The sequence below is a fragment of the Prionailurus viverrinus genome, chromosome B1 (assembly GCF_022837055.1).
Source record: "Prionailurus viverrinus isolate Anna chromosome B1, UM_Priviv_1.0, whole genome shotgun sequence".
In the NCBI taxonomy this organism is placed as follows: domain Eukaryota; kingdom Metazoa; phylum Chordata; class Mammalia; order Carnivora; family Felidae; genus Prionailurus; species Prionailurus viverrinus.
This window is the reverse complement of record NC_062564.1, coordinates 68855264-68882252: the sequence shown is the minus strand read 5'-3', so window position 1 is coordinate 68882252 and position 26989 is coordinate 68855264. Positions and strand designations below refer to the sequence as shown.

At 34.7% G+C, this 26989-nt stretch overlaps 1 protein-coding gene across 9 annotated transcripts in view; it reads left to right on the top strand.

Moving 5' to 3' along the window:
- The window catches only part of RAPGEF2 (Rap guanine nucleotide exchange factor 2), a 249602-nt gene that overhangs the window by 200866 nt on the left and 21747 nt on the right, over window positions 1-26989 (top strand). For all 9 annotated transcript variants that reach the window (XM_047855792.1, XM_047855793.1, XM_047855794.1 and 6 more), the window contains 9 exons: window positions 6761-6938; window positions 13628-13764; window positions 14390-14548; window positions 20989-21141; window positions 21420-21584; window positions 24161-24268; window positions 24357-24560; window positions 24657-24765; window positions 25229-25475. In XM_047855792.1, coding sequence (XP_047711748.1) covers window positions 6761-6938; window positions 13628-13764; window positions 14390-14548; window positions 20989-21141; window positions 21420-21584; window positions 24161-24268; window positions 24357-24560; window positions 24657-24765; window positions 25229-25475 — 1460 coding nt within the window. The remainder of the gene's footprint in view (window positions 1-6760; window positions 6939-13627; window positions 13765-14389; window positions 14549-20988; window positions 21142-21419; window positions 21585-24160; window positions 24269-24356; window positions 24561-24656; window positions 24766-25228; window positions 25476-26989) is intronic.

Here is a 26989-nt window from a genome sequence, read left to right as displayed (position 1 = left end):
AAACAATATTCAAAGGGCAAGAGGAGGTAATTTGCAAAAGAGCACATGCAGATACCTGTACCTTAAGTAAAATCCTTAAAACCTATTAGTAATTGAGTGTATGAGGATTAAATATACTATTTTCCTGTCAAATTAGCACAGGCTTTCTTACTTATAATAAATGCTTACAGATGGACATTCTTACACCTGTTAAAATTATAATTTTTGAAGGGGCACCGGGTGGCTCAGTCGGTTGAGCGTCCGACTTCGGCTCAGGTCATGATCTCACAGCTCGTGAGTTCGAGCCCCATGTCCAGCGCTGTGCTGACAGCTTGGAGCCTGGAGCCCGCTTCAAATTCTGTGTCTCCCTCTCTCTTCCCCTAACCCACTCACATACTGTCTCTGTCTCTCTCAAAAATAAACATTAAAAAAAAATTTTTTTTAAATTATAATTTTTGGAAAGAAACCTAACAATTTATACTAAATGCTGTAAAACTGTTCCTGTCTTTTAGGCATAAATATATTTTAAAGTCTATATTGAAATTAAATAAATTGATGTGTGAAATTAGGAGCAGCATAAATTATAATACACAGGCTAGACTTAGTGCAAGCATTATACTTATTTCCAAATATTTTCATATTTTCTACATATACAGTGAAAACTTGGATTGTAACTTGTGCAAGTGTTCCACAAGACAAGCAAACATTTCTAATAAATTTTAACTTGATAAATGAGCGATGTATTGCAATATGAGTAGTACGTGATGTCGAATGTCACATGATCACAACTGGGCCAATGGTTCTTGAAAGTCGCTTTGATATATATGAGTGCTTTGGGTTACAAGCACGTTTCCAGAATATGAATTATGTTCGCAAACCAAGGTTTTACTGGTTTTCTAGATAGTTCCTACTTACTTGTCTTGGTTTAAATTATTGTTAGCATTAGCATTCAATATAGCCTTCTACTAGCCTAAATTTAAATTGGGGTCTGACTTAGGTGCTATGTGTATGTACGTTTGAATTCTGCACGAAATTTATTTACATCAAGAATGATTACTAAGCAACCCTTTTAAAAATGTGGGGATATGGCTGTATACTTCATAAGCAAAAAGTTTTTTTTCGTAAATGGTTTTTAAGTACTCAATAAAACATATGTAGAAGTTATTTTTATTTTAGTTAAATTAACACTTCACTGGAGCCTTCATGGCATTTGATATTTCCTCAAGTTTGTCATTTTCTTGATATCCTTTATATAATATATGAAATTGCTTTTGATTTCAGTAAATCATAGAGCTTTTGGCATTGATCTGAGACTATTACTAGTTTTTTTGAGAATATTACTATTTAACTATAATGTACATCCAAATCTATATTAGGCTATACATGTGGAAAGTAAATTAATTTAGGACAGAAGTTATTTGCCTGACTGAATTACATAAGCCTTTCTTCTTGTTCCTGAGACAAATATAATCAGATACTTTTAAACTATAAAGTGCCTGTGTGCCTATCTTTATCTAGAATAAAAGGGTCTAAAGACTGGCATTAATCTTGTAATACGGTTTGGAGGAAGCTATAAAGTAGCAAATGTTTTGTTTATGTGTATATACAAATATATTTATTTAAAATTTTATGTGTCGTGACTTAGCAAAGCAGAAAACATTTCATTGCCTTGTTATATTTTAACTGTGTTTTTGGTAGAGTTGACACGGTGTTACATTGGTTTCAGGTGGATAACATAGCGATTGGACAAATCAATAAGTTATGCTATGCACACCACTAGCATAACTACCATCTTTCACTCTACAAAGTTATTATAGTACTATTGACTGTATTCCCTATGATGTAGCTTATTCTCATAACCCATTCATTTCGTAACTGGAAGCCTCCCCTTCACCCATTTTTCCCCATTCCTCCTACCACCCTTTCCTCTGGCAGCCGCTAGTTTGTTCTCTGTATTTATAGGTCTGTTTCTACTTTTGGTTTGTTTATTCAATGTTTTTGTTTGTTTTTTTAGATCCACTATAAGTGAAATGATGCGGTATTTGTCTTTCTCTGACTTACTTCACTTAGGTCTGGGTCCTTTCACTTACCCTCTAGGTCCACCCACGTTGTTGCAAATGGCAAGATCTCATTCCTTTTTATGGCTGAATAATAATCTTGTGTGCGTGTGCATGCATGTGTGTGTACACCACATCTTTATCCACTCATCTATCGATACACACTTGGATTGCTTCCATATCTTGGCTGTTGTAAATAGTGCTGCAATAAATATGGGGTACATATCCCCTTAGATTAGTGTTTTCATTTTCTTTGGGTAAATACCCAGTAGAATTATTGGATCATATAGTATTTCTATTTTTAATTTGTTAAGAAACCTCTATCCTGTTTTGCACAGTGGCTGTACCAATTTACATTCTCACCAACAGTGCATAAGCGTTCCTTTTTCTCCACATCCTTGCCAGCACTTGTTTTGTTTTGTTTTGTTTTGTTTTGTTTTGTTTTGTTTTGTTGTTGTCTTTGTGATTCTAGCTATTCTGACAGGTATAAGGTGATATTTCATTGTGGTTTTTATTTGCATTTCCCTGATGATTAATGATTTAGTGATTTTCTTTATGAAGATAGTCTATTGAGAAAACTGGGCAAAGTATTATAGTGCAAATCATTTAGTAGTTTGTATTCATCAGACCTGAGTTTAAGACCCAGCACAATTACTCGGTTTGGTTTTGTTTGCATTGATGAACAGTTTATTTGATTTTCCTAGTGTTTTCTCATCTGAAAAGCAGGGGTAATAATCCTAATTTGCTGAATTGATGTGAAGATTTTTATGTGTATGGTAGTCATTCAGTATAGGATCACTATTCTTATAATTGTTGTATGAGCCATTTAGCCAGAATTAAATGGTTGCAATTAGTCTGAGTGACAGTTTTTTTTACAATAAGTAAGGGGTTGCATTATTTAACAGAGCTTTGGTTTTTTGAGAAATTCTGCCAGTACAAATCGTGCGTAAGCTTCGCTGGTGCAATGGGGAGAGGTAAAGATACACAAATGCTGATATAAAAAATGTGTTCCCTTGAGGAAGGGACTGTCTTTTGATGTGGCCTGTAATTGGCGTTCTTTTCTTTCCCCTTATTCGATCCAAGAACAGTGGTATGAGTGGGAGGATATAACTCTACTGATAACACTGGAGTCATGGAGGTTAAGTAATTTTGCTAAAGTCACGTAATAAATGGTAGAGCTGAGATCTGAATTACTAAACCCTGAGTTTGTTTATTTAGCAAATGTAAATTCAGTAACTACTGGGTTCTAGGCCCTCCTCCTAAGTTTAGTACACTTCTCCTGTAGACCAGTTGGTGTTGGTTCAGTAAGCATTTCACTCCAGTCTCCAAAAGTTTTATTGTTCATGAAGCAGTAGTATTATGGCATTAGTAGACTCCTAAAAAAATTGTTATCAAGTTCTATTTAAAATTTATTATTAAAAGACATTCTGGAAGAGCACCTGCCTGGCTCAGTCAGTAGAGCCTCCAACTCTTGATCTCAGTGTTGTGAGTTCAAGCCCCATGTTGGGCCTACAGCTCACTAAAAAAAAAAAAAAAAAAAAAAAAAATTAAATAAAGGAATTCTGTAGTGTTTTAAAATATAATGGATATTTATTTAGAAAAATAATCTAAGTTACTGGTTTAGTGAGCGTTATTTCATGAATGAATTAAGAATGGAATACACATAACAGAGATAGAAAACAACTAATGATCGTTAACACAAATGGGGTGGAAGGTTCAGTTGTGGAGAGATTAATCCAATTCACATTTAAAAGGGTTTTTGTTCTGGGACACCTGGCTGGCTTAGTCAATAGAGCATGAGGTTCTTGAGTTCAAGCCCCATGTTGGGCTTAGAGCTTACTTTATTTAAAAAAAAAAAAAAAAAAAAAAAGAAGAAGGAGTCTTTTTGTTTTATTTAACACTTACATATAATTCATTTAAATAACAGTAATGATTTCTTTGGAATGTTACACAATATATTTTGTATCTCTTACTGTATTTTAGATGTTTAAAATTTAAAGAAACACTATAAGCTATATAACTATATTATTTAGAAGTTTTTTATTTTTATTTTTTATTTCTGTCTCTAGTAGTCCCTTCTTCAATTTCAGCTAATATTAAAGAATGTACATACAGAGGGCTGATTGTATATTTGAAAATATAAGGTGATGAATAATAATCTTCAATGTTAAGGTGAAACTGGGGTGAAAATGTAAACATAGCAAACATTAACAAATTGTCACATTTCTAGACTTCAGAAATAAGGCTGTGATAATAACAGTATTGGCCTAATTTCTCTGATCACAGGCTTGGCATAATACATCATGTCAAGTTCTACTTCCGTTTCATTCTAGAATCTAGAGACAATTCTGTGAATTCTGAATTTAAATTAGGAGATGTGTTTCTGAGTGTGCCACAGTTAATTCAGTTAGGCAAATAATGCCTGTCCTAAATTAATTTCCCTTCCACATGGATAGCCTAATATAGATGTAGATGTATATTATAGCTAAGTAGTAATAGTCTCAAAAAAAAAACCCCAAAAAACTAGTAATAGTCTCAGAACAATGCCAAAAGCTCTATGATTTACTGAAATCAAAAGTGATTCCATATATTGTATTCTGAACACAGTTCTTAAGAGATTATTTTCATTTTTTAAAGGATATCAAGAAAATGAACAAACTGAGGAAATATCAAATGCCACAAAGGCTCCAGTGAAGTGTTAATTTAACTAAAAGTAAAATAACTGCTACATATGTTTTATCGAGTACTTGAAAACCGCAAGCCTACAAGGCCTTACTGCTCTCCCACCGCTCTGCTGATAATGATCTTAACCCAAGCAGTAGTATTTACTAAGGCCATTATTTAAAGAGCTTTTGTAGACATTAGGTTTTCCATTTTTAATTATTCTAAGTATTCTTTATTATTTTCCCCTTAGATTTTTTTTTTATAATGTATGTATTTTAGTTTAGGAAATTGTACCTAAAGAACTAAAAATGTCATTAAAATTATTTTGTTAAACTTATAAAATATTAATACCTGTTTGTATTGCTTCAAAGGTAGGATTAAATCTTATGTTCTGCAGTATAAACCAAGACTTGAGAAAAGTAAAACTTTGATAAGAAAATGATAAAATTTTTCTTTAAATACCCAGTTAAATTAAAAAAAAAAAAGTATAGATCCCTATATAAACCACATTCATATGTAATATCTGTTGTAAAGAGATAGATTAGGTTGTGGTTAAGACTGTAGAGACAGAATTCCTAGGTTCTAATCTTTTTTTTTTTTTAATGTTTGTTTATTTTTGAGAGAGAGAGAGAGAGCGCGCGCGCGCTGTGCAAGCAGGGGAGGGGCAGGGAGAGGGAGACGGAGGATACAAAGTGGGCTCTGCCTGTCAGCGCAGAGCCAGATGCAGGGCTCAAGCTCACGAACCATGAGATCACGCCCTGAGCCGAAGTCAGACACTTAACTGACTGAGCCACCCAGGTGCCCCCCAGGGTTCTAATCTTGATTCTGCAATAATTTCCGTTTATGAGAATGTTTGAAGAATAATAAAAGTCAGTAATAACACTTCATAGGATAGTTTTGAAGATTAAATGAGTTAATACATATAAAACAGAGCAGTTCCTGGCACATTGTAAATATTGGGTGTTGGATGAGGAGGAGGAGGAATTTCAGCAGTTTATATTTTTATCTTTCACTTTTAATAAATGTTTTTGCCTATTCTTAAAAATAAGACGGCCTTTAATGTCTTTGAAAACCATGTGAACTACAAGTTATTTGAAGTTAGTGAACTTTATAATACATGTTTTCTAGGAAGTTCATGGTTTTATAACAGACTTTTTAAGAGTTTAATATTTTATCTGGCAAAACGTGATGTTCAAGACTTTCATAGCTTAAGCAGTTAGTAAATTTTGGGTATAATGTCGAGTAAGGTTGATATGATAACATTCATATATATTGTGGAGATGATAATCACAGCAGGCTATAGAATGACCTGAATAGGATAGCTGTCCTAGCCTTGAGATAGCCCAGGAGAAAAGATCATTTTGAAGTTCGTGACTCTAATGACTAACATTTAAGTACTTGATTACTTGAAATTTGATTGGTGATAAGGTCACCTTGTTGAGGAATGAAGAATGTGTTACCTGTAGGCATATGGTCTTTTAATATTTTTTGGTGATTTATAATTGGAGAGTGGACATTGGTACAATCAAAGTAAATGTTAATGTTTTGTTCACATACTTATAAAGTTATCTTTGATTTATGCTTCACTTTTCCATAAAGACCACCTAATAGGAAAGAAGTTGTTGAGTCTTCTTGGCATTAATAAATCCACACCTGTTCTTTTGGAGAAGGAATTGCTCAGAATCAGTTATTACCCTTAGGCTCTTAGCTTAAGCCATTCTCTTTGAAAAATGGAGTGAAAACAAACACTGGCTTTTTCTTCTTTATTCTGTTTCAGGAGCATATGACAGTTCAGATAAGAAATCAGAATTTTTGAGATAAGATCATTAATCCCAACTAAAAGTTTAATAGGAGATTAAATCACTCCTGTTTTCTATAAGTGATTCTTCTTACATAGTGCCTAGTGCATAAATATTTGTTGATATTGAATACATGCTTAGTTACAGACAAATCAATATACTAAAATTTTAACATTTCAAACTAGACTTGATCTTATTTCTTTTGGGTACAAAAAGACTTGCTTAAAATAATTTTTAAAAATTATTTTGGTCTGTTTTAAGGCCACAGAAAGCGAGGCTGGTGATATGGACCTGAGTGGGTTGCCAGAAACAGCAGTGGATTCTGAGGACGATGATGATGAAGAAGACATTGAGAGGGCATCAGATCCTCTGATGAGCAGGGACATTGTGAGAGACTGCCTAGAGAAGGATCCAATTGACAGGACAGATGATGACATTGGTAAGTTTGGATAAGAAAATGAATTTAAGAGCAATTTAAAATATTTAGGGTAAAATGGCCTGATAAAATAGAGCCCAAGAGTAGTAGGCTTTAAAAAGTCATTAATTTATAATTTTTGCTTGCATAAGCAGTAGCATTTGTTGAAAAAAAGTTTAAAGAATCAATTTTATTCAATCATTATGTTCTGAAGTCTACAAATGATAAAACTCATAAAACTCTACCACATGAGCCCCTTCTCATCTTACTTTATGACAAAAAAAAGAAAAAAGTATTCTTCCATGTAGTGTTATTCCTATTATTTTTCTTGTGAGCACTATTCCTATTAAGCTCACGTTTTCCGTATGTAAATACCAGTCAATGACAAATGGTAAAATTGCCATGTAAATGACTGTGCTTTTACTCTGGTTCCATCTGAAGATGAGACTGAGTGGAAAACTTAGTAGCATATGACCCGCGGGGGGGGGGGGGGGGAGGGGGGGTTAGACTTTCTTTAAGTGCATCCTAAGGTTAGAAATCCAAGTGGCTTTGTATCTGTTTTCCCCATCCTTGAAGTTTCCGTTACCCACTTTCCCATCAGAATAAGAGATGACTGTGTAATAATGGTTTAGTGTTCAGGTACGCCTTCTGCACTCAGGCTTCTTCCTTCGAATGCTAGGAGTCAGGGCAACTTCTGTAGAGTGCCTTGTGTCCACCACAGGTCTGGAATCTGTAAGCACCCTTGCCTGAGCCCAGATAATCTGTCCTACCACTCTCCCAACTCTTTTTGGCTGATATATATTTGCAGACAAATTCAAGAACTTGCTCTATTGGGAGTAGATATAGGACAGTATGGGCATAGTTGTAAGTGGCTGGTTGCATGTGTTGTGAAGGAAACAAACATGATGAAGAAAATCTTTTACCACCTACTCTATATACATACGCTAGAAAATTAAGGATGAAAAACCAACAACTTGTATTAGATATTTAAAATACAAATTTAAAATTTATAGAATTGGTAAGTATTTATAGATGAATATACCATGTTGGTAACCATTCATTCATGCAGCTAATGTGATTGAGCACCTTCTATGTACTGAACATTTTTTTAAGTCCTGGCAACTCAGAGGGGAACAGGCAGGTAAGATCCTTGCTCTCTTTCAGTCTGAAGAATAAAGTGGGGATTAGGGAGTGATGGAGGTTGAGGAATGAACAGAATGGAGCCTATTTTAGGAGGAAATGGCTGGTAATGTCCTTTTAAAGGGCTCAGACATGAAGGAAGTGAAAAGGGGAGCCACCTATGCCTGTGGCCCCCAGTGAAGAAATGTGTTCTGTGTTAACCCTTTCTGGATAATTTTTGCTGGAGTAAAGACTTAAAGGCTTCACAGATACCCATCCCTGACTCCAGCCCATTTCCTTCTCTACCACCTGCACTCCCGTTCCAAAGGTGCTGGCAGTTTGCAAGTCTCTTGAGGGTTCTGCAGCATAAATTAGAGTGGTTCTATTTTACCCACTGAAAACATTGGGTTTCACTTTCTTATGTCTAATACCACATACACATTCATTTGATTTGCAGTGTCCAAAGTTGTATTACACTGTCCCATTCTCTTTTCCCTTGTCGACTTCTTTTTAAATATGTCCTTAAACAGAAAGTGAAATTGGAAGTGTATTCAGTTTGCCATCTTACTCCAGAATCCTTGCTCATAGGTTGTTTTTTTTTTAATTTTTAAATAAGATTGAACATTGCTTATGAACAGATTGATGTGGAAATTATTCTTTTGTAAGTTAATGTATCTTCTTTTTTGAATATGTTCATTTTAGTACAGTTATAGAAGAAAATAATTATTAAAATCATACAGCATGTCATTCCTGGAAATTTAAGATTTTCACTTCATATCTGAGAAGGTATCTTTTCCAGAATTTCTGGAAAGCAAATGCTATGCTGATTCCTTCAAAAGAATACAAAGCTATCTTTTTTTTTTTAAATGTGCTTGTTGATATAACCTCCAGTGAATAACATTTACTTGAATATCAATTCACTTGCAAGCAGAGATGATTCTGATGCTTGCTCCTATCAAATATACTTTTATTTAAAATAATAAAACCATTATTATTAAAGATAAAGCCTTATGAGTGTTGTTTGCTCTACAAGAGATCTTGGAAGAGCTTATATTCTGTCTCCTCAAGACAAAACCACATGTGAGCACTTTTAGCTTTTTTGCTGTTACTCTTGTTAAATCTAACTGATCTGCCAGTATTTAGTTACAACAGATACCTTTCATAAAAACTACAAACTTCTAAATGATGCTCTCTCTGGATGCCTCTGTTCCTAACCACCTTCCTTTAACCCCATGAAATAGAGAAGGAATGGTGTGTTGGGGGGTGGGGGGGTGGGCAGAATCAAAGTTGAATCAAATGAAATTGCTAACATATTTTAAAAGCTGCAAGAATTAAAAAAATTGCTTTGGGGTTCCCATAGATTCTTGGGTGTGTGTACCTTTGTTTCAATACTTTGAAGGAAAGGACTTTATTCCTTTTTGCTCTCTAGCTCATAATTCTGTAGGTACTCAGTTATCGAATGGTTGTGAATTTAATTTCTTTTTTGAGGCCTTTACACATTAAGGTAGAGACCTACTTTCAAAGATCCCTTCTGAAGAGTTCTTTTTTCTCCCCTTCAATATAGCACCAAAAAAACCAAAAACAAAAACAAAACTACACAGATTTTTCAAAAACATCTTAATAGTAACCAGTTTTTATACAAAATTAAACCAAGCAAATAAGCTAATTTTTATATTGACATCACTTGCGGTGTCTGTAAGCTGATTATCTGGCCTTTCTTTGTATCACATTGACTAGAAAAAAAGTGTTTAAAAATGTCTTTTTTCAGGGCGCCTGGGTGGCTCTGTCAGTTGAGCATCTTACTCTTGATTTCGGTTCAGGTCATGATCTCAGAGTTTGTGGGATCAATCCGTGTGCTGTCAGCAGGGAGTCTGCTTGGGATTCTCTCTTTGCCCCTCTGTCCCTCAAAATAAACTTTAAGGAAAAAAGGCCTTTTTTCATAAACAGAAATATTCCTTTCCTAAAAAAATAAAATATTATTAATTAATGTATTATTCTAATAGATTCTTCCAAGCAACATAGAAGAAAGTAGTCCTGCTTCTTCAGTCCATGGCTTCTTCTTGCCATGTTCAAGGAACTGTCTTTTACTCATTCCAGGCTCTGAACTCTTGACTAACCCTAACTGCTTGAACTCTGTATGATCCCTGTGGCATTACCAGAGTTTATGTTGAGCCCCTATAGCCAAATGCTCCTGTTTTATATTTATTTTGTGAAGATTAGTGATAGAAATTCTTTATTGTTTTAATTGCACTAATTATCCAGTGTAATAAGTACAGGTTACTACAAAACCAGCAACACTATTGTTGAATCTTTGGGAGACTTAACTCTTAGATACCATCTGGTTAAGCATTTATTTATTTTTAGTTTTTCAGCTGAGCCTAGAGCATTATGTACATTACTATCATCAGATCTTTTCTGTCTTCTTTATTATATATCCATATTATATGTGATACACAAATATTTTCTATCCTGTCATATTTTTTTAAATCTTAGTCATTACTCCTGTATCACAACTTGATTTCATAACCCATTAATGGAGCAGGAATCTTCCAAAAAGCAAGAACAATGTCTACGCAAGGCACTTCAAATCATTATAGCAAGTATTAGTAAATATATTTTATACTTCATATACTCATATTCTTCAATCATATATGTGGTCTTAATTTGACTTATTGTCTATTATGTCATATTATGTTGAATTTAGAACATTTCTGACTTCTGGTCTCATATTCTTCTTAAGACCATGAATCTTCACTTGTCCAAGGAAATTTAGTATTATTGGGGGAGGAGGGGGAAGAAAGCAAAATGTGTGTTCTATAGGTAATATTTTATTACCTTATGGTGAGGGGTAGGGCAGTAATAGCTGAAGAAAACAGAGGCTTACAACTGCAGAACTAACAGTGATATACTAGCTTTTTCATTTGTGTTTTTGCTTCAGATCAAAAGGTCAGTGTGTTTGTAACACAATGATTGTTACCTCCCATATGTAATAGATAATTGCAGTGGTATTAAAAATTGGTTTATTGCTGTCCCAAGGAATAAATATATTTTATTTATATGACCCAAACACACCCACTCCTTCCAGAAATAAAAGTTTCACTAAACAGAACTTATTCTATAAGTTATGTGCTTTGATTCTCTTGTTTTTAAAATGCTGGTTGTAAAAAAAAAAAAATGCTGGTTGCAACAGTATATTGATTTCCTGGCACATCAGTCTGGGTCAGGTTGAAGAACACTGTCTTCTTGGACAGAGTCCCTGGGTACCACCTATCAGTGTTATTCTCCTGATTCCGAAGCCACTCTGTTATGAAAGTCTTTTACAGAGCGATGACGTAGGGTCTAATCAGAAGAGACATTACCCATCTGGACCCGAGAAAAACACTTCATCTGACCTTCTATAAATGTAATGTTTTCACAGAGTAGATCATTCTATTCTGTGTTGTTTTTGCAGTGAACAAACTACTGTATCTCCAATAACATAAATGTGTCACTAAATCCTAACAGATAGATGGAATGTACACAGGGACAGTTTCATTACGTGAGGGCAAGAAAAATATAGCAGAATTTTTACTTAGAAATTTGAATGATACGAGTATGATAACAATGACAATAATAGCTGTTCTTTATATTGAATATTTACTCTCTAAGGACTTTATTATCTCTATTGTATTTGTCACAGCTGTCCAACAAAGGGTAGGTATTATATTGTTCTTTCATAAATGAGGGAAACATGCCTTAAGTAAATTAATCAGCTTTCCCAAAGCAATATAACTAATAAGTATTCAAGTGATGTCTGACATATACCTTGTGCTCTTTTATCATTACCTATAATGTCCAGCAGGAGGTTTGGAGGCAGACGGTCCTGAATCATCACTGTCACTTCCTAATTATATGACTTTGAGCCTGTTTTCTCCCTGTGAAATGAGAAAGAAAACATGCACCTCATAGAGCCATAGTGAGGAGTAAGGAAAGAACTTAGTAATTAGTAAAGCTACCTAATAATAGAAAAAATTAAAAATAGAGACCACAGGACTAGAAAAGACTGTGAAGGTCATCCATCTTGTCAACAGCTACAACTGTATCAAAGTTTAAGCTGTTTCTCCACAGCGTCGCCGACAGGAAGACTGAAACTTTTCTCTGTTTTGGCCAGTCTGTGGGATAAAAAAAATAACATATCAATTTTCATTTGTATTTGTGATATAACGTTTTAAATTTTATTTTATTTTTTTTTAATTTTTTTTTTCAACTTTTATTTATTTTTGCGACAGAGAGAGACAGAGCATGAACGGGGGAGGGGCAGAGAGAGAGGGAGACACAGAATCGGAAACAGGCTCCAGGCTCTGAGCCATCAGCCCAGAGCCTGACGCGGGGCTCGAACTCTCGGCCGCGAGATCGTGACCTGGCTGAAGTCGGACGCTTAACCGACTGCGCCACCCAGGCGCCCCATAAATTTTATTTATTCAAATTCAAGTTAGTTAACATACTGTGTGGTGTTGGATTCAGTAGAACCCAGTGATTTCATTACTTACATATAACACCCAGTGCTCATCCCAACGAGTGCCCTCCTTAATGCCCATTACCCATTTAACCCCAAACCCCCCCCCCCCAGTCCCCCAGCAACCCTCAGTTTGTTCTCTATATTTAAGAGTCTCTTATGGTTTACGTCTCTCTCCATTTTTATCTTTATTTTTCTTTCCCTTCCCCTGTGTTCATGTTTTGTTTCTTAAGTTCCACATATTTAATGAAATCATATATTTGTCTTTCTCTGACTCATTTCACTTGGCATAATACAATTTTTAATTGATTAATTTTTATAAATTTGTCTTAATCCATAGAAAATATCCCTTGGTTTCTAAATCATGAGCTATCTTTAGATTGAAAGTGGTTATTTCTGCTGTTTGGGGTGTCTACCTGCCCAGAAGGCACTAGAATAGACCTATTGATTTTTTTTTGGAGAATTCTCAGACCTCTATTTCATTTCAGCTTAGTATTTCACCCTTTAATTAGCCTTAATAAGATCACAGCTGATTTTCAATAGAAATTTTCCATTTGAAGTTTATTAATTTCTTCATTCCCATTAGAATTGGAATCACAATGTATACTAGCATTCCTAAATCAATAAGTAAATGTCACCACTTCCATAGTGACAGTTCTTCGTTTACCTGCAAGAAGTTCAGCTTTTGTACTAACAATATTTGAAGTAATTATATTTTCCAGTGAGCAGTTTTGTAGGACATTTAAAAAGAAAGAACCCTAGAGCATTCTTTTTGAATGCTTGGTTTAAAAAAAAAAAAAAGTTGTAGTGGGGCACCTGGGTGGCTCAGTTGGGTGAGCATCCGACTCTTGGTTTCGACTCAGGTCATGATCTCACGGTTCGTGAGTTTGAGCCCCACATCAGGCTCTGTGCTGACAGTGTGGAGTCTGCTTGGGAGTCTCTGTCTCCCTCTCTCTCTCTCATTGCCCCTCCCTTGCTCTCTCTCACTGTCTCTCACTCTGCTCTCTCACTGCTCTCTCACTCTGTCTCTCAAATAAATAAACTAAATAGATAAACAAGTAATTGCTGATTAATGTTTACAATATCTTTTGCCTTTTAGAACAACTCTTAGAATTTATGCACCAATTGCCTGCTTTTGCCAATATGACTATGTCAGTGAGACGAGAACTTTGTGCTGTTATGGTGTTTGCAGTCGTGGAAAGAGCTGGGACCATAGTGCTAAATGATGGTGAAGAGGTTAGTGAACATTTCTGTCATGAAATTTCTGTTTGAGGGTCTCTTAGTACAGCAAGTGAACAAAAAACCAATTCTTATTTTTTCCTCTTAAAAAACAATGAGCAACAATTAGTTTGAATAATTTAAGAATTATGATACACTGATTGTTATGTCAAAATATTTCAAATCTAATATTTTTATTTTTTATAATATTTCATATGCTACTGATAGAAATACTTTGATATATTAACTTTTCAGATTTTTATAACTTTAAATGTTCATTGTATGCCTTTTGTCAGAACACAATGATATTCTTATTGAGGCAGTGGTGATCATTTTATATTGCGTACATATGTTTGGGGGAACAGAAGAATTCTTTTTCCTTGTGTCATTTTAGAGAAGAATGCTCAAAGTCGAATTAAAAGAGTGGAATGACATGTACCCCTAGCTGGGCATGAGGAAATACATAGATCCATGGCTGTGCTTTGCTCTATTCCTTGTTCTTTCGATTTAGTAAACAGTTAATTTCACTTGAGTTATTCCATCTTCGAAATGAAAAATCTGCTAAATCATTCGTAGAGACCATTCTAGCATTTACAGCTGCATGACCATAATTTTCTGCTTTGTCTTCATTTTTTTGAATTAGCTGGATTCCTGGTCAGTGATTCTGAATGGTTCTGTGGAAGTAACTTATCCAGATGGAAAAGCAGAAATATTATGTATGGGAAATAGTTTTGGTGTCTCTCCTACCATGGACAAAGAATACATGAAAGGAGTAATGAGAACAAAGGTGGATGACTGCCAGGTATAAAATATCATTAAAAATGTATATGTATATTTTATGCTTAACACGTCTATACAGTTGGGGTAAGATTTTTCTGCCTATATAAATAGGTCTTCTTTTAGAATTTTAAATATGATTTTGAAGTAGAATGTTATCACACCCTAGGAAATTAAAAATAAATTTTCCTTAAAGTTGTTCGGACTTGGGGCGCCTGGCTGGCTTGGTCAGTAGAGAATACAACTCTTGATCTCAGGGTCATGAGTTCAGGCCCCACATTTGGTATAAAGCATACTTAAAAAAATAATAATAAAGTTGTTTGGACTCCACATAACTAGGTGTTCTGTAAATATGTTTTATTTAAAAAAGTGTTCTGTAAATATGGCATTTTAAAATTTCCATTAATAATAGTTTGATAATCTGTTCATCAAAAAATATAGAAGTAAAACACCCATTATGAAAAGAAATAGATTAATAAAGATGATGTGATATAGTTATACAGTGTTTTTATTTAAATACATACAAGATAAGGAATTGATTTAAAAGTCATGAAAATCAGGAACGGCTGGGTGGCTCAGTTGGCTAAGCATCCAACTTCAGCTCAAGTCATGATCTTGTGGCTCATGAGTTCATGCCTCGCATTGGGCCCTGAGCTGACAGCTCAGAACCTGAAGACTGCTTTGGATTCTGTGTCTCCCTCTCTCTCTGCCCCTCCCTCGCTCACACCCTCTCTCACTCTCTCTCAAAAATAAATAAACATTAAAAAAATTAAAAACAATAAAAGTCCTGAAAATCATAGTATGAATCAGTAGAAGGACTTCTTGGTAAAAAAGTAATTACTGATTAAAAGAAAATACATGATAGCAAAAGAAAAATGTTAGTGTTGATATTGTGTTAATAATCATTATTTAAAAGCATTTATGTGCGCCTGGGTGGCTTATTTGGTTGGGCGTCCAACTTTGGCTCAGGTCAAGATCTTGCGGTTTGTGGGTTCGAGCCCCGCATTGGGCTCTGTGCTGACAGCTCAGAGCCTGGAGCCTGCTTTGGATTCTGTGCCTCCCTCTCTCTCTGCCCCTCTTCTGCTCACACTGTATCTCTTTCTCTCTCAAAAATAAACAAACATTAAACAATAAATAAATAAAAGCATTTAATAAAAGACTAGAGAAAATGTGGAGACCAAATGTGAAATTTAGTTAGATTGATTATAGCTGATAACCTCTGTATTATTGAGAAACAAATTTAAGATACTTGTGTTATCAAGTGTATAAAATTTATGTCTTCTCTTCTGAAAAAAAGTCTTTGAAAGATAAAATGTTTTAATGTAAATAAACCAAAAGATTTGACTTAGACCAATTAATGGTAAGTGCCCACTGTATTTAATGGTCTGTAGTCTGAAATACATCTGAATATACTTTGTTCTAAAAGAACATCATTGAATTTTTATAGTGTCTGATAAATGTAAAATAATACTCTTTTAAATTTTCATTTTAAGCACTTTACTTACTAAAAGAGAAAATGACCATGGCTATAAATAATTTTTTTTTAATATTTATTTATTTTTGAGAGAGAGAGAGAGCACAAGTGGGGGAAGGGGCAGAGAGGGAGGGAGACACAGAATCTGAAGCAGGCTCCAGGCTCTGAGCTGTCAGCACAGAGTCCGACACAAGGCTTGACTTCATGAGCCGGGAGATCGTGACCTGAGCCAAAGTCAGACGCTTAACCGACTAAGCCACCCAGGCGCCCCTACAAATACAATTATCTTACCTAGAGAATAATGTTGCCAAAAGTAATGTTGCCAAATAATTCCTTCAGTAAGCACTGTAGAGAAAAAATAAATGGTTGTGAATTCATTGTTTTGAATAGTAATGCCAGAAGAACATTCTAAATATAGTCAAGTCTCAATTATTTGGCATAATAGAAGAAAACAAAATGGTAGGTAAATCTTGGAGTCTTTATTTGACCTAGAAATGTGTTTGTAAAAGAGATTATAGATGATGGTTCAGCTTTGGAACTGTACTCCAACAAAATATAATAAAGCCATACTTGGTCCAAAACAAACTAGGAATTTGTTAAAGGTTTCCCTATCCTATTATCTGTTATCAGTTCCTCCCTGGTACATATTGGCATACTAGAGCATTTTAGTCAGAGTCTGTACCCTTAAAGGGCAAGTTAAAAAGTTATTTCTGAGAATTCATCGATTACATTAATACCTCTTAATTGACCAGCCCCTTTTGTTAGAAATTTGTAATCATGGAACTAAAATGATATTAGAGGCATAGACATATTTCAGAATAATTGCTAAAAATGCTATATGACTGAATATTACAGAGTACTTAAGTAATATCAGATGTACCAGGTAACATTAAATATTTATTTCGGAATTCTGGGAAAAGAAGAGAAAGAAGATGTCAGGGAAGAGAGTCTACTCTATTTACTAGATGAGGAATTGGTGAGAAACCCAAGAAAAGTCTCTTATCTCCACTCCAGTCTAAGTCACTGTAAAAGGAAGATCTTAAATAAGGGGCTTCAAGAATCACTCTTGTACCTGCACTGACTCATCTGCTCAGGCCTGACATTCGTTCCCTCAGTAGGAGAACAAGGTTGGAGAATGAAGTTAGACTTAATGTAACGCTTGTGTTGGTGTAGTATTTTAGTGTATTTCTGTTAAAATGTCATATCTGTCAGTAAGTTATCTACAAATGTTAGATCATCCTCTTGTTAGGGGAAGTAAAGGAAACAATGAGAATCATATTTTCATTCATCCATAAGATGGCCTCCATAAGTTTATATCATTCTACTGAGCACCTTGTAGGCATTTAACAGTTATTAAATGAGATGAACAAAAATGCTGTTCTCCTTACCAAGAAGAGGCAACTTCGCCTAGGACTGGCCTTAATTTTCTTATAGTCCAGTGGGTTCCAAAAGTAAATATTGAATAATGTGATATTTAGTTGAGCTCATAGTAAACGTGATCCACAATGAGTGGATTATATTTAACATTTATTTCTGTTTGTTTGGATCCCATGATATGCTCAAAGTTCTATTTTGCTTTGGATCCCTACTTTGTGTGTTCCTCTTTCAGTTCTCTCCTTTCATTGTTTGTGCTTGTTCCTCTGTTCGCTTTGAAAGACAAAGGCAGACACCCTATATAGACACCCTATGGTACCAGGCAATTGGTAATGGTTTTCCGTTTCCCATATGTGCCTCCTTCTTTTCTCCTTCCCACTTCTATCCCTCTTTTCCATTCCTGCTCTTCTCTCCCACTCTTTTTTTCCTTCTCCCCTTTTTCTTCACTACTGCCTGTGTCTTAGGCCTGCCAGTAACACATCAGGCATTGCTTAGCCTTACCCTACACCCTCAATGGGGAACGAACCCTGGGATCCCTGTGTGAACAATTAGGCATGAATTTCCCTTACAGACCACAAAATGCCAGTTTAAATAGCTCTAACTTCTTAAGGTAAACCTGTTAGACTCCCTTTTTCCAGAGACCATGGGAGCTAATGACACTGAATTTAAGTAGTTTTGGAGAAAGCAGTTACATGGGAAAGTTGACAATACTGTATTATGGTTGACGTTTAATTTTACTTCATCCTTTTATCGTCTATTATAATTTTTCTACTAAATATCAGTTGTGATGTCATGTGCCCAAAAAACAATCCTGCAATGTAAGCTGCCTTTGGCCTTTTGTAAGCCAAATCTTGTTTGCATTTTTATTTTATATCAGAATGCCAAGGTTTACATTACTTTCATATGCTTACAGCTATTTAAAAGTATAAAACCTCATCAAAATAATTATGTACATAGTTCACAATTTTTCAGCTGGCTTCATCATACCAATTAAAATTATGTCTTGCGTATGAATTTCTTATTATATCTTCAGACTTCTTAAAGCAAAAATAAATCTGCTAATAAAAATACAGATAAATGTTTTTACCCTATTATTTATTTCTTTTTAGATATGTATGTCCATATTAGAAATTCGGTTGGGTTTTATTTTCTTTTTGGATGGTACTTCAGTTTGGTACAGAAGTGACAAAAATATCTCTCAAGGGGGTGCCTAGATGGCTCAGGGGGTTAAGCATTGGTTGGACTTTGACTCAGGTCATGTTATCATGGCTCATGGGTTCAAGCCCCCCCGTTGGGCTCTGTGCTGACATATCAAAGCCTGGAGCCTGCTTCAGATTCTGTGTCTCCCTCTCTTGCTGCCCTTCTCCTGCTCACTACTCTGTCTCTCTCTCTCTCTCTCTCTCTCTCTCTCACACACAAAAACAGACAAACAAACAAAAAAAAAAACATTAAAAAAAAGTCTAGGCTTTAAGAATTCCAAATCAAACTTATTCTAATTTCCTTAAACCTTCAGTCAAGATTAATTTTAGTAGATTTCTCTTCTAAAATCATTTTCTTTCTTTTTTAATGTTTATTATTTATTTTTGAGAGAGAGAGCACAAGTCGGGGAGGGGCAGAGTGAGAGGGAGACACAGAATCTGAAGCAGGCTCCAGGCTCCGAGCTGTCAGCACACAGCCTGACTTTGGGCTTGAACCAATGAACCGTGTGACCATGACCTGAGCCCAAGTTGGACACTTAACTGACTGAGCCACCCAGGTGCCCCTAAGAGCATTTTCTTTTCTCTATCTACTTACTCCTTTTAACTTATGGAATGTATTTCTTTTTTAGGAGATAAATGAGAAAATGATATAATTGTGTTCTCTAAACAAGTGTAAGAAAGATCACCTAAAATTATTTGGAGACAGAGTAATTTTAGTGCCCTGTAAAATTAAAAAAAATAAACTATTTTTGAGACAAGGAACTAAGGACCACAGATTTCAAAACGTGTATACACCTGTGGTCAGTGTTATAGAAATGGATTGTGTTTTTAAATTAAAAAAAAAAATTTAACTATATGTAATTATAAGAAAAGCCTATGCCTTTTGAATTTTAACTTTATGATTCCAATAGAAAAATTAATGAGATTTTATCAACCAGCTCTGGAAGAAACAATATCATAATAAGCTATTGCTCAGGTATGAAGTGCTGCTATTCTTTTAAAAAACTTTACTGATTGTATGGAAAGTATGGAAAGTATAGAAAATTTATTAAATAAAATGAGTCACTTGTAATTTGCATTATTCAGAAATAAAAATTATTAACATACTGCTCTATTTTATTCCCAGATTTTGATGTGCATGAAAAAAATTTTTTTTAATTAGCAAGCATGTAATTATGAAACATTGGGCAAATCAGCATGCTATTGGTACAGCTGTTTCTTTGTTTGTACAACGGGGACAATAGTAGGACCTTCTTTATGGGATGACCAGGAAGGTGAATGGAGAGTTCCTATAAGGCCACCACAAAATGATGATGATGGTGTCATATTCATGATAATTATTATTACATTTGGTTTTCCATCTTTTAAAAAAATAAATATACTATCATGAACGTTAAGTCAAAACTGTAAATACTCTAACTCGTGTCTCCTCCTCACTGACTTCTGGTTAATTTGTGTAATAAGTGCTTTAATTCATTTTTCACTTTCTTTTTAAATTACTAAGAAATGTAATTTAGTGGTTTGCCCTAAGCCCTAATATTTTTTATATTTGGGGTCACAGAGGAGTAATGGCTTGCCATGCATATTATTTTTAACTTTTTGTTTAAGAGCAAGGATTGCCCTTAATACTAGTTACAAGGAATATGACTTGAGTTTAACAAGTAGGTGGCTTGTTTTGTGGACCTTTTTTGAACGAACTTTCTAAACTGATTACTTATCAATATAATTAGCAAATGTATAATATCTATTCCATGGGTATCTTTGAATTTTGATCTTTTTTTTCATTTTTATTTTAAAATTGTTGCTTTTTTTTTTTTAATTTTTTTTCAACATTTATTTATATTTGGGACAGAGAGAGACAGAGCATGAACGGGGGAAGGGCAGAGATAGAGGGAGACACAGAATCAGAAACAGGCTCCAGGCTCTGAGCCATCAGCCCAGAGCCTGACGCGGGGCTCGAACACACGGGCCGCGAGATCGTGACCTGGCTGAAGTCGGACGCTTAACCGACTGCGCCACCCAGGCGCCCCTAAAATTGTTGCTTTTAAAGTCTTTTCTAACTTGTAAAGCCTACTAAGTGGTAATTATGTTTTTATATTTATCCTCCTAAGATCCCACCTTCAAAGAAGAGGCATGAAAAAGGACTCTTTTAATTTTATCTTCTGATTTTTAAAATGGTTAGGATTTTTAATATAAACTACATATAAATATGATAAAAATGAAACTTGATTTGACCAAAGAAGAAATACATTAAAAAGTAGAGAAGTCAGATTAAGGTTCATTACTGCATTCATTTAGAGAGTATGGGAAAGACATGGAAAAATGTCAGTGTTAAATAATTAAAACACTGAATTATTAGTACTGCTAGATCTCTTGCAAGCACTTCATCATTAACATGTGACTTACATTTTGTTCCAGTTTGTCTGCATAGCCCAGCAAGATTACTGCCGTATTCTCAACCAAGTAGAAAAGAACATGCAAAAAGTTGAGGAGGAAGGAGAAATTGTTATGGTAAAAGAACACCGAGAACTTGATAGGACCGGAACAAGAAAGGGACACATCGTCATTAAGGTAAGATAAACTTGCCTCCATCTTGTGGGAAGGATTTTTTTTTTTTTTTTTGTAGTATCCATTAGTTATGAGAACTTAAGATCCCTCCCCCCATTTTTACGTATGATTTCTCTTAAAAGTTACCAGCTGTTAAAAAGATCTTTATACTTCCTGATGAACAGCAGTTTGATAAATTATTATATATATTACTACCCAGTTCATCTTCTGTTGAAAACGTGGAATTATTGTACCATATAGATATTATTTGTACGAGATAGTGATTAAACCTTATGTTACAGGGCACCTCAGAAAGATTAACGATGCATTTGGTGGAAGAGCATTCAGTGGTGGATCCAACATTCATAGAAGACTTCCTGTTGACCTACAGGACTTTTCTTTCTAGCCCAATGGAAGTGGGAAAAAAGTTATTGGAGTGGTTTAATGACCCGAGCCTCAGGGATAAGGTTGGAAAATATATTGTAGTTTGGCTTTTAAATGTGAAATGTTCAGATATAACCTTAAAGATAGTTTAATATATATATTTGTCACACCAGTTATGTTCAAATTAGTTTTTAATGTGTATTTTGAGAGAGAGAGATTGAGAGAGTATGCGTGAGGGAGGGGGGCAGGGAGAGAGAGAGAGAGACAGAGACAGAGAGACAGACCCAACCAGGCTCCACGCTCAGTGCAGAGCCCGACCTGGGGCTTCATCTCACGACTGTGAGATCATAACCTGAGCCAATATCAAAAGTCAGACACTTAACTGATGGAGCCACCCAGGCACCCCTCAAGTTATTCTTAATGGAAAAAAGAGAATGCTCTTTTTAAGCAAAAAAAAAAAAAAAAAAAAAAAAAGTGAGACACCTGAGTTCCATTGGAATCCGCATCCTCTGTTGGGCAAATGGTCAGTGCATTCCAGATGAAAGTTACAATTTTTAAATTGGCACCAGAGCAGCATTTTATTGTACGTGTTGCTGGTCTGTAGGCCCCAGTAATATAATTCTAAACAGACTTCTTTAGCGGCTCTTGAGAGCTCTTTCAAGGCCAGATTGGATGATAAACTACATACCCTTTTGAGGTGTAAGAGTTAATCATAGCCTATACTCATTTCTCCTTTCCCCATGTGACAGTCTGATTTACATAAGGCAGACATGGGAAGGCAGGTAGGAAAATCCAGAACAGTAGACCAACAGTCAAAAGCCCCCAAGCTCTACTGCTGGTCCTGCCCCTAGCTAGCTCTGTGGTCTTAGAGAAATCATTTGGACAGCAATGCTTTTCATTTCGTGTTCTGAGAGTCACAAGCCTAGGCTTGTTCAGCCAGGCTCTCCAGCCATCAAAACTTGGTTTGAGTATTGCCTTTGCCATGTACCTTAGGTGTCATCTGACCCTCCTGCCAGTCATTTATTGACTTGTAAAATGAATAATCGACATCTTTTAGGGGTTATTGTGAACATGAATAATAGAAGTGAAGTTCTTTATGTAGTACCTGGCTCAGTACACTTAATATGTATTAAAATACATCATACGTTTTAAAAATTGTTTGTTGGTGGTGGAAGTTGGTAATATTCAATTTATGATTTATGAATCTCTTCTTTTCTTTTAATGTTTATTTTTGAGAGCAAGTGAGCAAGCAGGGGAGGGGCAAAGAGAGGGAGACAGGATTTGAAGTGGGCTTTGCACTGACAGCAGAGAGCCCAACGTGGGGCTCAAACTCACGAACTGTGAGATCATGACCTGAGCCGAAGTCGGATCCTTAACCAACTGAGCCACCCAGATGCCCCTGAATCTTAGTTTTCTAACCTGTAATAGGCTACTAAGACTTTTAACTTGGCTTCTCAGCTGCAGAATTTTAATTTTATTAAAAGGTTGGTGTTAGATATGTTTCAAGGGAGATGTGATCAGGGTTTCCAAAATTTGAAAAATGGACAATAGTGATCGTAAATGACCAAAAATTAATATAAATATCAAGGCTTGACTCCTGAGTGTATACTAACTATAAACAGTATTTAACTGTAGTTAAAAATTAACTATATACCATCACCTTTGTTTCTCTACTGCTAGAATAATGTGCTTAATTTTCTCACTTTGATTAAAAGGGGAGATGGTTTGATTAGAGGTTAAGATGTTTGAAAAAAAAATCTGTGGAAAATGTATGTTATTTAAAATTTAGAAAATAAAACATAAATAAAACAAGTACTTTTATAAAGTTTCAGTTATACTCCATTTAGTGAGATTTTGTTGAGAATTCACTTTATGCTAAGACTTGTAATAAGTCTTAAGGATGTCCTGAGAACATAACAGATAAAGTTGTGCACATGGAACTTATAGTCTAATGAATGTCACAATCCTCTTGCTGGGTACATCACAAATAGTCTGTAACTGTGTGTGCGTGTGTGTGTGTGTGTGTGTGTGTGTGTGTGTGTGTGTGTGTTTGTTGGTCTGTATAAAGGAGGTGTAGGGCTCTGTGAAAACACATGTGCAGTTTAAGAAAAGTCTACTCATTTTTCCTGAAGAATTGGCAGTGTTAAAAGCCTCCTGAATCTTAATGTTAGCAAGTAAGATGTAATTCCCAATAACTTCCAGCTAGCTCCTTCCTTTTTATAACTTTTTCCCTTATAGATCTTTCTAGGCTTAATATTATTCATTCCTTTTGTCTCTTCTGCCCTCTACTGTTATTTTTTAGTTTCTGTCTTCTTTTGTCTTATATTAATTTATTTTGGTTTTATTATAGCTTTGTTTTTATTATGACCTGTTTCAAATATATTTTGAGAGTAAACAAGATAGAAGAAGTTAATTACTATCTTTCACAGATTCAAAATCCTTCTTAGCAAAACAACAAAAAGTCTATACTCATAATATAAATATACATAATTGCAGAAGGTCATTTTCTTATGAATAAAATCCTTGCTGTGAGGGTTTTTGTTGTTTATTTTGTCCATTGTTATTAAGTAAATTGTTCAGTATCTTTTTTGAAATGACTTTAATTGCGGATTTTTAGCACTAAAAAGAAGAAAACCTGCTAAAACCATTGATTTTTCAGGTTACACGGGTAGTATTATTGTGGGTGAATAATCACTTCAATGACTTTGAAGGAGATCCTGCGATGACTCGATTTCTAGAAGAATTTGAAAATAACCTGGAAAGAGAGGTAATATTTTTGATGAAAAAAAAGTCATCAATTTTAAGTTCATTTAACTCAGCCTATTTTTGAAACCACTCTTTCTGAACTTTTATAGAAAATGGGCGGACATCTAAGGCTGTTAAATATTGCATGTGCGGCTAAAGCAAAAAGAAGATTGATGACATTAACAAAACCATCCCGAGAAGCTCCTTTGCCTTTTATCTTACTTGGTGGCTCAGAGAAGGGATTTGGAATCTTTGTTGACAGTGTAGATTCAGGTAGCAAAGCAACCGAAGCAGGCTTGAAACGAGGGGATCAGGTATATTTCTAAATCCAAACTGAAGAGTGATTATTGGTGCCTTTTTTCTTCAATCAGTTGGGATACTGAAATGAATTTCATAATTTTATTTTTTAGATATTAGAAGTAAATGGGCAAAACTTTGAAAATATTCAGCTGTCAAAAGCCATGGAAATTCTCAGAAATAACACACATTTATCAATCACTGTGAAAACCAATCTATTTGGTAAGTATTTTTGCATACTTTAATCTGTCTACTTTTGGTCTTTTTTTTCCCCACGTTTATGTCTTAATCATGAAAAAAGTCATTTTTATAAGTAATATTTCAAATATAAGAATCAAAATATTTACAGTAAAATGCATAGATGCAGATAATTATGTAAGCATGTATGTAGATCTAAAAATCTAACTTGAGGACCATAAAGATTATTTTTATTGATAAGTGTTTAAATACCTATTATTTTTAAATACCTAAAGATTTAAAGAGTGTATTTAACTTAGTGTGAATGGAAGTGACAGAGCAACACAACAAAGAAGATTCTTGTGGTCATTCATTGGAGTAGTATTTTTCCCTGGGATTACAGTTTTGATAGTTGAACACTTGTCACCTGTTCCTGAGTCCTACAATTTCCTTTGAATTGTTTGGATTTATTATAATGGGTGTTTTATGGTGTTTATTTCCATTTTAGTATTTAAAGAACTGCTAACAAGATTGTCAGAAGAGAAAAGAAATGGTGCCCCTCACCTTCCTAAAATTGGAGACATCAAAAAGGCCAGTCGCTACTCCATTCCAGATCTCGCTGTAGATGTAGAACAGGTGATAGGACTTGAAAAAGTAAATAAAAAAAGTAAAGCTAACACTGTTGGAGGAAGAAACAAGCTAAAAAAGATACTTGACAAGACTCGGATCAGTATCTTGCCACAGAAACCATATAAGTAAGTGTATGAATTTTCTGTGTGTTATTTTATTGTGTTAAAATGATATGCAAAGGTAGTGATATAATTGATGTTTACGCATGTTCTCAGGTTTTATGGCTGACCTGTCTTAGAAGCAATATTAGTAATGATTTTAATCTCATATGTTTGCCACTTACTTGCCCAACCCAAGCTTTATTAGAGATAGTTTAGCATCTCCTCGTTTTTTTTGTTTTTTTTTTTTTTAATCATTTGTACTTAAAAAAAAATAATAATAAGCATGTGTGTTTGCTCATGTTTCACCCATGGTTTGGAGTTGTTTTTGCTACATTTCTTTGTTTCTGGATATCTTGTCGACCATCACTGTCTGCCGTTTGTCAACCAAATCATTGCTTCTTTTGGTTGCTACTATTCATCCTTGCCATTTTCTTTTTTTCCTCTCTGTTTTCATTTATTTAACTGTTTCCAAGATATCACCAACCAAGCACAGAACTCCTTTCCTTCCTTCCAGTTGCCTGGACAGTCAGAATGTCAGGTATATTGTTGAATCTCTTCTTGGCTGCTTATTTATCCCAGGAGCTCAGACTAGACAAAGTTATAGGTGTCACACTTTTTTAGTCTTGTTTGTTTGCCTGTTTGCTTGGTTATTTCTTCATTTTAGCTCCTTCTTAGTCTAGAGATCTTTTATAAAATTCAATTACCATTAGCCAAAGTTGTTTTTTTTTTTTTAATGTTAAATAACATTGATGTACCAAATGCATTTATTACATATTCCTCAAGCTACAATGATAGATAAGTTGCAAAACATGTAGGTATTTTCTTTCTTTGATAATTGAATGGCTCTTCTAGAGGAACAGTAGATATTCAGAACTACATCAAACATTTCTTAAATTCCATTTCAGATAAAAATTTTTATCTACAGATTGGAGAGATATGGTCCAAATATAGTATTGATGGGAGAGTCAAACTTGTGTTGTCCCCACTGAATATAATAACTGGTGGTTTTGTATCAGTTTAAAAAGACTTCTACAATAGAGTCCTAAGGATAAGCAATGAGTATGATGATTTATTTATAGACTTGAGAGCATGTTTATATTGAGTAATTTTTAAATAAATGATGGATTAAGCCCGTTAGCATTACAGAAAATAGAAATTGATTTTTAAAATGACCATTCTTGATAAAAATTTTAATATAAAATGGGCAAAAAGAATTACTTAAATGTAGAATTATTAGCAGCACAATAATAACAACAACACAATCTGACAGTCATATTGGACCATGAACCTTAAAAAAAAGTCAAATAAAAGTCAGCATGACCCTGGCAAGTATTAATAGAAATGTGACATGGAAGAACTGGGATATAAGCCATCCACACTACAAGACATTGGCAAGGAACACAGTATGAGAATATTATGTATAATTTTGTTTTATATGTATTTAAAAAGATACTCAAAAGCTAGAGAAGGGAAAAGAAGATAATAAGATGTGTTGGTTTTTAAACACTGAGGAAACATCTTAATTTGTATTTAAGAAA